General features: G+C 34.9%; 1 protein-coding gene across 1 annotated transcript; it reads left to right on the top strand.

Moving 5' to 3' along the window:
- The first annotated feature begins 4,388 nt into the window (after positions 1 to 4,388).
- On the top strand, positions 4,389 to 8,872 carry LOC107023563 (aspartic proteinase Asp1-like). The gene is made up of 9 exons (XM_015224288.2): positions 4,389 to 4,827; positions 6,560 to 6,677; positions 6,820 to 7,046; positions 7,345 to 7,578; positions 7,672 to 7,810; positions 7,887 to 8,081; positions 8,169 to 8,241; positions 8,429 to 8,525; positions 8,617 to 8,872. Coding segments are annotated over exons 1-9 (1,257 nt in total). The 5' UTR covers positions 4,389 to 4,654; the 3' UTR covers positions 8,618 to 8,872.
- Positions 8,873 to 11,388: the final 2,516 nt, after the last annotated feature.

Raw genomic sequence — 11,388 nt, 5'->3', positions numbered from 1 at the left:
GATTTATAACTCTCTACCTTCTAGTATACGTGTGATGCCTTGTATTATATTATAGTATGATTTTGTAGCAACTTGTACATGGTTTCTTCTATGCTTAAAGTACATTTAGATACTTTCATATATATATATATATGAATTGTTGATAAACAAGGTGTATTGATCAATGATGATCAAAGGATGAGAAATTGGTAAGAATGTTTATCTCCTCTACTTTTCTATATTAATGTAGTTGATGAAGCCTTGTATGGCATTGTGTGGTATGGTTCACTTATGGTGGCGGTGTTTACTTTATTGTCATTATATATGTGTTGACCATGACCTTGAAGGTAAATTGATGATTATATGAAGGAGTGGTTATGATGATCACCTTATGTGTAACTTGTGTCTAGCCTTCTTGTCTAGTTGTGAATCTAGGTGATGTTGCTATTGTGATGAGCATGTAAATGACTATGTTAACGTTATGTGTACTTGCTACCTATAATGAGGTCTTATAATGCTATATGTGATGTAAAACTAAGATAGGTACATAAAGATTAAAGCTTACTGTAAGAATGTTGCAAGTCTTAAATAAATGAGTCTTATGCTATGCTAACCATTCTATGATGTTGTGTGATGTATCATTCACTAGGATGACTTGATACATGTACTAGCATAGGCAAGGGTATGGTACTTTGACTATGCATTGCATATGTGCACCTTGATGGGATAGTTCCTAGGTTGGTCTTCTAAGGACATGCATAGGATTGTATGAACATGATATGAATATGACTTATATGCTATGATCTTAAGTATATGATTTGATAAAGTATGAATATGCATAGTGTTTTGGAGTTTTGATATGAAAGGATTGCTCATATAGGTACACATATAGACTTATGCATTGATATATGAACATGTGTGACATTATGTGTTATGTGAAAGGTTTGCTCACATATATGTATACACACACACATGAATGATGATCTAGTCAATAGAGGAGCCTTGAAAGGTGTACTCAAGTGTATCCTAAACTAGATAGTGCTAATACATATGCTATATCCATGTGAAAGGATCTTCTCACATGATTTAGGTTGATGAACTTTCATCTATGACCTATGAGCTAAGCATATGAGGGGATGAATCTCCTAAGCCTATATTTTATAAAGTAATGTAATAATGACTTTTCAATAAAGGGAACTTAGCTTAGCACCGAGTGAACTTGAATATGACTGTGTGTCCCTTCCCAATGAAGGAAGGTAGGTCACCATAAACCTCATGGGGTGGATAGCCTCATGACCCAAAAGGGTGTTAGAGTGATGTTTCTATAAGTGAATAACCATAATGCCCCATTTGGCATAAAGAGGGTTTTCACATGTACCTCCAAGTTCCATAACTATGCTTGCCACATAGGATCTAGCAATGTGATATCACTTAGTATGCTAGCATGTGTAATGTTCTACCTTGGCTAGGTAAGAACACCTTCCATTGGTGTAAGGCTCTACAACACCAAATTTCATGTTTAGCACCCATGGTCTTAGTGTAGGTTAAGGCTATAGTTTTCCTATAGTAAAATGAATAATGGAAGTAAATAAATAGGATCCTAACTAGGAGGACTTAAGGTAGGTTACTTAGGATAGGTGGAAGTAATGAACCCATCTAGAAATTGCATAAGTAGCTCCTTAGGAAGTCCTAGGAAGGTGACCTAAAGTGTATGATTATGAGTATGTCTTTATGCATGGCATGGTAGTATTTGTCTATTTGTCATGAGATGTGCATGTATGAGTCTATGTGATATGGTCTTATTCTTATGTGCATTATGTGAGTCTTAATGACTATATGATAAAGATTATTGATATGAATGGAGTTGTCCTTATGTGTTATGTTGAGGTATGAATTGAATGCTAAGGTTTGTGGTCTCATGAAGGGTTTACTAAGAATGTATGGGGTTATGGGGCTTCATATGTTCACTGCACTAGTATACAAAGATTGGGGTCATGAACATGGTTTAACAATGATGTTTGTAAAGTGAAGTCAATATATGTGTAAATTGGTGTAGCTTACTGTAATATCCTAAGGTCTTGACTTAAATATGTCTTTGAGGTGCTATACTCCTATGATGATATGTGATGACTTATGTAGATTGTATGTATGCTTTCTTTGTGACCTTAAAGTAATGCATTGCACCAAGTATCACTAGAGGGTTACTTGGAAGATTAATGAATAAAAGAGAAGATAGTTCACCGTATTATCTCACTGTAATGTGACTTGAAAATGTCATAAGTTCTATATGTGATCTTATATGATGTTTGGCCTTTGAATATGTCTATATGAAGTATGTGAATGATATAAATGTCATTGTCTAAAGGTTTTATAAATATTTATTCAAAAATGCATGAAGTATGATTTCAAGAAAATGTCCCCTTTAAATGCATGTTTTTGCATGGTTGCCATACTTAGTGCATTCTTGTACTAATCTCATTCTTCTCTATTTTTTACACAAAGTGTAGGTTGTAGATGCATTAAAGGATGTCTATGTTTGAGGAGCTTGATAGATGGTTCCCAAGCTCAAGGAAAGGAGTCCTAAAGTTCCAAGGATTCCCTACTCATGTATTACTGTAAAATGTTTAAATATTGTATACTTGTGTTATAAAGGCCGTGTCCCTAATGTATTCTAATGTTGTTGAGTCTAAGATGGCAAAGAGACTTAGGGTCTAAATATGTATTATGACTTATATTTTATATATATATGAAGTGATGTTTCAAGCATATGATGTGCTATGAAAAGTTTTAAATTTTCCGCTAAATTTACTATGACAATGCGATGAATGATAACTATGGGCTTGTATAAGACCTCCGAGAGGTCAAGTATGTCATGTTACTTCTAGGGGGTGCTCCCCGGATGTGACACTTTCTATGGGTTCAGCCTTTTTAAAATTAAATAGTTGAACTTATGAGCTCTTATATTGATCCAATAATTGTGTAGAAAATGGCCCAACGAGCCCAAGAAAGGTAACAAAACAACAATTGGCCCAATCCAAATCAAACCCCCTTTCTATCTTAAATATTTCACTAGCCGCTATGATTTCTAAGTTGAGCTTCCCTTTTTCCTCATCAATGTCGCCGCTCCCTTTTTTCTTCTTCAATGTCGTCGTTCCCCTTTATTTCTTCAATGTCACCTTTGGGAGTTGTAAATAACTCCATCTTCCTCCTTCTGATGCTATGGATCATCAAGGTTTTCCTCCTCTTCATTTTGCCATCATTTTTCTCAGCTCGCACATTAGACCTCCATTTGTATCTTTCCTTTCCTTTGTTTCTTATTATTTTTGACTTTTATTTCCTTTTTTTTCATATGTTTGTTTCGATGGATGAAATGGATACCAAGGTGGTTTCGGTAGAAGTATCTCGTCATACGTTTGAGCTCGGAGCTCGCCGTAAGTGGTTCTTTCCCTTTGTTTCTCTTATGCTTACCCATTCTTTCCTTAACTACCGTTCAAACACAATTATATGTTTCATAAACTCAAGTTTTCAAAAATTTATTTTAAAATTTATGGTCAAACGAAAGCATCGACTAGTAATAAAGCTTGGTAGAACTCAAGTCAAAATTATCTTAACTTTGACTCAATATTACAACAAGTTTGGTTGTACTTGACATGGTTGGGCTCGGTCGCTCTCATTGACGTCCAAGCCTATGTATGTGTACACCAAGAGACTAATAAATAAGGAAAATCAGGAACCCCACCCCCTCCCCCAAACCCCACCCTAACTCTACCCTCACCCATCTTGATCCCATATATCGTAAATTTTAGAATTTAAGTCAGTATCTCTTCGATTTTATTTAGAGATCAGTGACAAAAACTTTGTTGACTCGATTCAAGTTTAGCTCGACTTGATTGATATTATAACAAATTTAGTTGAACTCGACTCGATTGGGCTAGACTCCCTCAACTTACGTGTAAATAAATACTCCCCCCGTCTCATTTTATGTGACACAATTTCCTTTTTGGTCAGTCCCAAAAAGAATGTCACATTTCCTTATATGATAAATATTTAAAGGTACAGTTTCTCTTTTACCCTTGTTGGTCCGACTTAAATACTCTAATACATTTATGAAGAGAGAGAAAAATGAATTTACTTTTTTGAAGGACAATTAGATAAACATTTCAAAGTCTTCGTTATTTCTTAAACTACGTGCCGAATCAAATATTGTCACATAAAATGGGACAGAAAAAATAATAAAAATGAGGACCCCACAACTAGGTGACTTCCAAGTATCTCAACCAAAAAATCTTTGACTTTATTCATACTCGACTCGGCTCGCCCATAAAGGAAAGCTAAAAATGTGGACCCCAGAACTAGGAAGCTTCCAAGAATCTCAAACCAACAACCCCACAAAATCAAGTAATGCAATGCACAAAAAAGTCATCTCTTTCCCCGTGCTTTCTTCCTACACGTGAAATTGACGGAGTCTCCATTTTTCTCATTCGCCATTAACGCTTTAGTCCAAACTTCACCTTCCCCAGCTCCCATTTTTCTACAATCTCTTCATATATAGTTACTTGCTTGACCCATTTATTTTTTTTGGTGATTTTTGAGAATTTTTTTTAATCTTTCTGTTCCCAAAATTACCTGTTCAAGCTAGAATCGATCTTATTTGTTTGATCGGAAAAAATCAATTATGAGAGGAAAATGGGAAGTAGTACGAATTTGGGTGTTGTATTTACTGCTTCTATCTGAGTTTTTTCAGGGATGTTTTTCTGCTTTTAACCTGCCTCGTCCACCATGGAAGAAACAGTCAAATTTTGGTTCCTCTGTTGTTTTTCCACTTGTTGGGAATGTGTATCCAAAAGGGTATTTTCCTTTTCCTCTACTTCTTTTTCTCAATTATCTATACCTTGTTATTGTATGCTCTGTGCTAATTTGCTATTAGCTGTCATGTTTTTCATTTAAGTATTGTTTTGTTTTGCTTGAGCCGAGCTTCATTCGGAAACAACCTCTCTGGTAAGGTTTGCATACACTCTATCCTCCTCGGACCCGACTTTATGGGATTTCTTGTTGTATCTCTGTAGTATCTGCTTGAATTGCTTATGGGTGTCAATGAATCTTCTGCAAAAAAAAAAATGCTGATTAAACAGTTTACAAATTCTTAAAGGATTTTTTAATTCTGTCTGTAGCAATAAGGACATGATTTTTGTTGGAGGTAGAGTTAGTATTTAATCTCCAAGGGTTCAACCTTAGGGATTTTTTAGCATTGAACTTTTATACGTAAATTATGTTTCGTGTCGAAGTTAAATAGCTGCATTTGCTACTGATGCTGGTAAAGATTATATAAGTAGTTTTACTATATTTTTCTCAACTTCTGTGTATTGATTTGTTTATTTGTGATGTATTACTTTTCTTCAGTAGATCGAATATTGGAAGGGCTCTTTTGGCGTATTCTTTAATTTGATAATCATCTTGCAAATTTTTCAGCATTTTTGCGTGAAAATTTCGTGTACATTTCCCATAGACTTGAATAGTTTGGTGTGGTTCTCCATTGGAGTATCCTATGATTTCCTAGTTTATGTACTTGAGACTTTAATCTGACCTGAAGGTTAGAACGAATTGTGAATCTCTTTCAAATGAATCTATTTGATTTATCTTTTAGACAGGAAGAACTTGCAATGGTATTTCAATTTCAATTGGAACATGGGTTTGATTCACACTCCGTGACTGAAGAAAGATGTTATCATCTGAAAAGAAAAAACAGAGTCTTTGTCTAAAGAAATGAATTGAGAAAGGACAGATGTATCCGGGTTTCCGATGATGAGTAGATGAAGTGTGTCTGGACATTATGACTTATTGGTATTATAATAATGATGGTTCAACTAGGGGGCTTCTCCGTGCAAATATTTTCTCAGGGGTCTGTGCAATTGAGGTCCTCACTGATCCTTTTCTCATTCTATACAAGCAAAGAGGCTCATTTGCAAATTTTTCTTCTCTTTACTACTGATACATGTAAAGAGAAGAAAAACTTGCACGTGGGCCTCTTTACTGGTATAGAATGAGAAAAGGAGCTGTCGGGACCCCTGTAGCACACTCCTCTCAGTAAATATTTGCACAAGGATGCGTCCCTTGTGGAACCATAATCACCATAGACCAATATATCATTCTTTCCAGAGACATCCCTAGAAGACCGACTTCTCATCTTTTCAACAAACGAAAAGGAAGAACTTGCATTATTATTTCAATTGGAACATGGGCTTGATTCACCATCCATGATCGGAGAAAGATTTATCGTCTGAAAAACTGGAGTCTTTGTCTAAAGAAATGCGTTGAGAAAAGACAGATGTATCTGGGTTTTGCTGGGATGCAATGGGCTTGCTTACACAAAACATTACTCTGTTCATTCTAACTTACATCAGCTAGCAATTTTATACGAGTTTTGGTATTGGGCATTAGTTCTTGGTTCACCATGAGAAGATTTGTTGCTAGTTTCTAGAATTTGGATTTCCTTAAATTTGTGTTTGAAATTCGTAGAACTTGCATATTACTTGTTTCCTGTTCTCTGTCTCTTAAACTCGTACACTCAATTCACATTCAGGTATTATCAGGTGACACTCAATGTAGGCCAACCCCCCAAACCTTACTTTCTTGACATAGACACAGGGAGTGATCTCACTTGGCTCCAATGTGACGCACCTTGTGTCAAATGTATTCCAGTGAGTACATCTTTTTATTCCTTCTGCAGCCTAGCTCTTTCAAGTTACACGGAAGATTATTAATATGAATTCAAATCCAAAATCATATGTAAGTTGTCAGAAATATATTTCCTAATTTCTGCATATATGTATGACATTACAGGCACCTCACAGTCCGTACAAACCGAATAAAAATGTTGTCAAGCATAAGGATCCCATTTGTGCATCCCTTCACTCACCTGCAAACCATCCCCGTCACAGTCCTGACGATCAATGTGACTATGAGGTTGAGTATGCGGATCATTGTTCATCCTTGGGAGTGCTGGTCAGAGACGCATTTCCAGTAAAATTCACCAATGGTAGCTCCATTGCTCCTCCTCTGGTGTTCGGGTAAGAAACTGATAAACTACTCCTTAAAACTAACCTTTAAATTGTCAACCAACAAAGAGAATGTTACTTTTCCATTTTCACTGCTAAAAATATTGGAATCACAACGGAGAAATCTGTTGCTATTTTTATTTAGCAACGAGTTAGGACGGATTATCAAAAAAAAATTGTTAGCTACGAGCAATTTAGTGATGAAGTTTGTTGCTAATTCTAGTTTTTTTTTGTTTTTTCTTTTGTAGTGTTTATTCCGTTACTGAAATTGTGGTGCTTGTGATTCATGAGTTTGATTTCCCTTCTGTAGTTGTGGGTATGATCAAGAAGTCCCAGCCTTTGAGCATGCACCTTATACGGATGGAATTCTTGGCCTAGGAAATGGAAAATCAAGCATAGTATCACAGTTGAGTAGCTTGGGTTTTATCCGGAATGTAGTAGGTCACTGTTTAAGCGGGCAAGGTGGAGGTTTTCTTTTCCTTGGAGATGATGTTGTCCCGTCTTCTGGGATTGTTTGGTCACCTATCGTCCATGAATCTTCAGAGTATGTTCTATATTTAGTTGGCGCTTTTGTATATGAAAATTTGCACTTAGCATGCAAGATGTGAATAAACTTTCTGGATTACTATCGTTTCAGGAAACATTATTCTTTGGGACCGGCAGATCTCCTTTTTGGTGGGCAGGCAACTGGGATGAAGGGTCTACCGATAATTTTAGACAGTGGAAGTACCTTTACCTACTTCAATTCCGAAGCTTACAAAACTCTGTTGTCTTCGGTGAGATCAGAAAAAAACTACATTATATATGCTTATCATCTTTTTGGCTTAGGACTTGCAATATTTCTGATTTCAGATTAAGAAAAACATTGATGCAAAGCAGCTGACTGATGCAGTCAACGACAAAAGTTTGCCCGTCTGCTGGAAAGGCTCCAAACCTTTCAAATCCGTTAAAGATGCTACGAGGTACTTCAAGCCATTGACACTTAGTTTCACAAAAGCTAAGAATATTCAGCTTCAACTGACACCGGAAGCTTATCTTATTCATACTGTAAGTGCTCTTGAAATCACTCCGTGAATCTTATAATGCAGCTCAAAAGTATAGCGCATCATGATACTGATATTTGTATCCTCTCAGAATAAGGGCAATGTATGCTTAGGGATACTGAACGGTTCGGAGGTTGGATTAGGAATTGTTAATATTATCGGAGGTATGACAAAACGAGGCACCTTTCTTTTTGTGCTGTTCAAAATTTTTGAGGTTGTTTCTCCCAAGAAAATATACAACAAAAGAACACACACAACCAACATTTTCTCCGAGGAGAAGCACATCAGTATCGAAATTGTTGTCCACATTTTAACCTTCTTTCCTCATTTTCTCTGGGTTTACTTATGCAGATATTTGTATGTTAGACAAAATGGTGATTTACGACAACGAAAAACAGCAGATTGGATGGGTTCCAGCAAACTGCGACAAGCTTCCATCGTTGTCCTGGTAGGTCGTCCGAACATACGTTTATCTTGCTTGTTCATATTACTGCTGCTACGGATTTCACTCGACACAATCTTTGTTCTTGTGTTAACAGAATATATCAATGATTACAGTGAAAATTTTGGTGACATACCATAGGAAGAAGCAAGCAGAAAGTATGTCAGTATTGTAAGCATACCAATGTTTGCTATATTACAGAACATATTTTAGTTTGATTTGTAATACAGAAAATTCACTGTAATCACCCATAGAAATATATATATATATATAATGGCAGCCTTATATGTATATTCAGTCCATCCCCAAATTTGTCTTCTTCTCTATATACTAGCAGGTGATTACCCGTGCCAGCACGAGCCCAATTTCCTGGAAAAAAATTCTATTTTTATTTTATTTTAGGTGATTACCCGTGCCAGCACGAGCCCAATTTCCTGAAAACAAATTCTATTTTTATTTTATTTTGATACAATTTGCAGAAAATAGTTTGATATATGTTAACTTTAGACCAGATGATCATCGTTATGCTGATTACGGAATGCTATGAACATGAAATTTTAAGAAAATATTTTTGCATGAATGCTATATGCTTTGAACATCTTTACAACACAATGGTGCAACAATAAATAAAACGTTGTGTCGCACTGATGATCAATGTTTTTTCAACGATGAACATGTCGCTAGCACTCCTTTGTTTTAACATCTGCCAAAAAAGAAGAAGTAAAACATAAGTAGCAATTCAGATATAGAAAGTCAAAAGTAAAATAGAAAAACAAATAAGAGATCAATGAAACAGTTACCGGTTAGAATATGATTTTGAAATATAAAATAAAGTTAAAAGTATTTCATTCGAAGTTCAACTCGCCTTATTTTGTGGTAGAGATTTTCCAGTTTCTTTTAAGAGTCTCTCCTCTTTCGCCCTTGGCATTGAGTGATCAGATTAGAGCATCAAGTTGTTACGAGAAAAGTTGGATCATCATGACAACATATGAGAGAGAATGTGTTTTAGCCTCTATACCTCTTTCTTGTAAGAATAATAGCTCCACTGGATGAAATCTGAGCTCTCAACAAATATTCTTCCATGACGATGAAAAAAATAATATATTTATAATTTGTCCTTTTCCAATAAATTGATGTGTATTACTCTTTTCTCTATTTTTCATTCAAGATATTCTTTATGCAATATACAGACACACAAGGAACACATTTTTGACAAATATAAGTAAAACAAAAGCATTTATGTTGAGTCATAATGTGAAGCCATTTCAATAGACATTTAGATAAGAAAACTTCAATATGTTCATTTGTATAGTTATCATAAAATAACGTGTTTGTTGTGAAAAAAAGACCACCACAGAGCTAGATAGAAAGAACAGAGGTTCTCACCCCTTGATCCATACTCGTGTTTGCAAAGATATTCCTTAATCTCATCCTTCCTCATTTTGTAAGCAGCTAGCTTTGTGGTCCATATTCCTAATGTTTCCTCCCCTTCATCCTTCATCAATATAAGCAATCTTAAGGAAGCATTTATCTTTGCCATTTTTGACGTCAACCTTTCTCTTCTCGGCATTTTTAAATGAGGAGACTGTTACTTCACTTCGAAACTTGCACCACATTTGACACCCTTAAATATCACTAATCTTGATACTTCAGCCAAGCGAAGCACATAAAAGGTGAAAGAGAAATGATTTTATCTTTAATGAAGAGAAACCTTATTCCAGTGCTCAATCTTTTGCAAACTCAAAGTCAACTTACCACAAACTATCAATGAAAAGGATAAAAAAAAATGGACATCACATATTGATATGACATCAATAGCTTTTTTTTTCAACTCTTTAGATTCCTCCAGGATATTTAGGAGGAGGTTCCTTTAGAATCTTCTCTTGTCAATGACGCAAAACTAATGTGAATGAGCAGGGAGCAAAAATCGAGTATCTAGTTATAGCACCTTTGAATCGAGAAGCTCTCAATTGACAATAGTCATATCACCTTTGAATGTTTCAATTTTCGAATCCATCTCTCAAATGTGAGTTAATTAAACTATTAAAACTCCAATTTTAAACCTTAAGATAAAATCTCAGTACCCTCACCTCATGCAATGAAGAAGAATGACGGAAGTAAAAGAGAATGAGGCAATGTGAACTATAAGAGATCCTGAAATTGAAAATTAAAAAAAACGAACTCAGTTGAATGTAGATGAACACTATGGAATATAACCAGGAATTAAAAAGTGTGGCACGTTTATAATATATGTTTGCTAATTACAGAAACGAGAACTATCTAACGTTCAGAAAAATTGCATCAGTTAATCTACCACATAAATATTAACCTTAACTTTTATCATATGAAGTGTAGCTATTCAATTACTATACATAGAGACATACTAAGAGATGAAAAAAGTGATTTTTCATCAAAATGATGGTCAGTTAACTATCTAAATAGTTATTCAATTTTTGTAGGAAACAAATTTTTACATTGTGTTTTGATAGATATCAACATGCATTAACACAATTCTAAGAGCCCATATGGATTGACTTAAACAAAAGTAATGACTTTTACGTCAAAAAACAAAAAGCAGAGGTACCTCTGGTTTCAGACTTATAAGTCATTTTGAACTTATTATAAGTCATTTGTACCTTGTCAAACACTTCCTAACATATTTTAAGTCATTTTTCATATTTGTCAAACACTTCATAACTTATTTTTAAGTTATTTTTTATTTTTCAAACACTCTCAAAAGTTAAAACCAAACACCCTCTAAATAATGTATATATGAACATGGAATATTAATGTGAGTTACTAAATCATATACAATGTAAATTTCTACAATTAAGAAACAAAAGGTACCTAAGTTGATGGCCTTATGATT

The sequence above is a fragment of the Solanum pennellii genome, chromosome 6, assembly GCF_001406875.1.
Source record: "Solanum pennellii chromosome 6, SPENNV200".
Classification (NCBI taxonomy): domain Eukaryota; kingdom Viridiplantae; phylum Streptophyta; class Magnoliopsida; order Solanales; family Solanaceae; genus Solanum; species Solanum pennellii.
The sequence above is the reverse complement of the archived record's forward strand: the minus strand, read 5'-3'. Positions and strand labels throughout refer to the sequence as shown.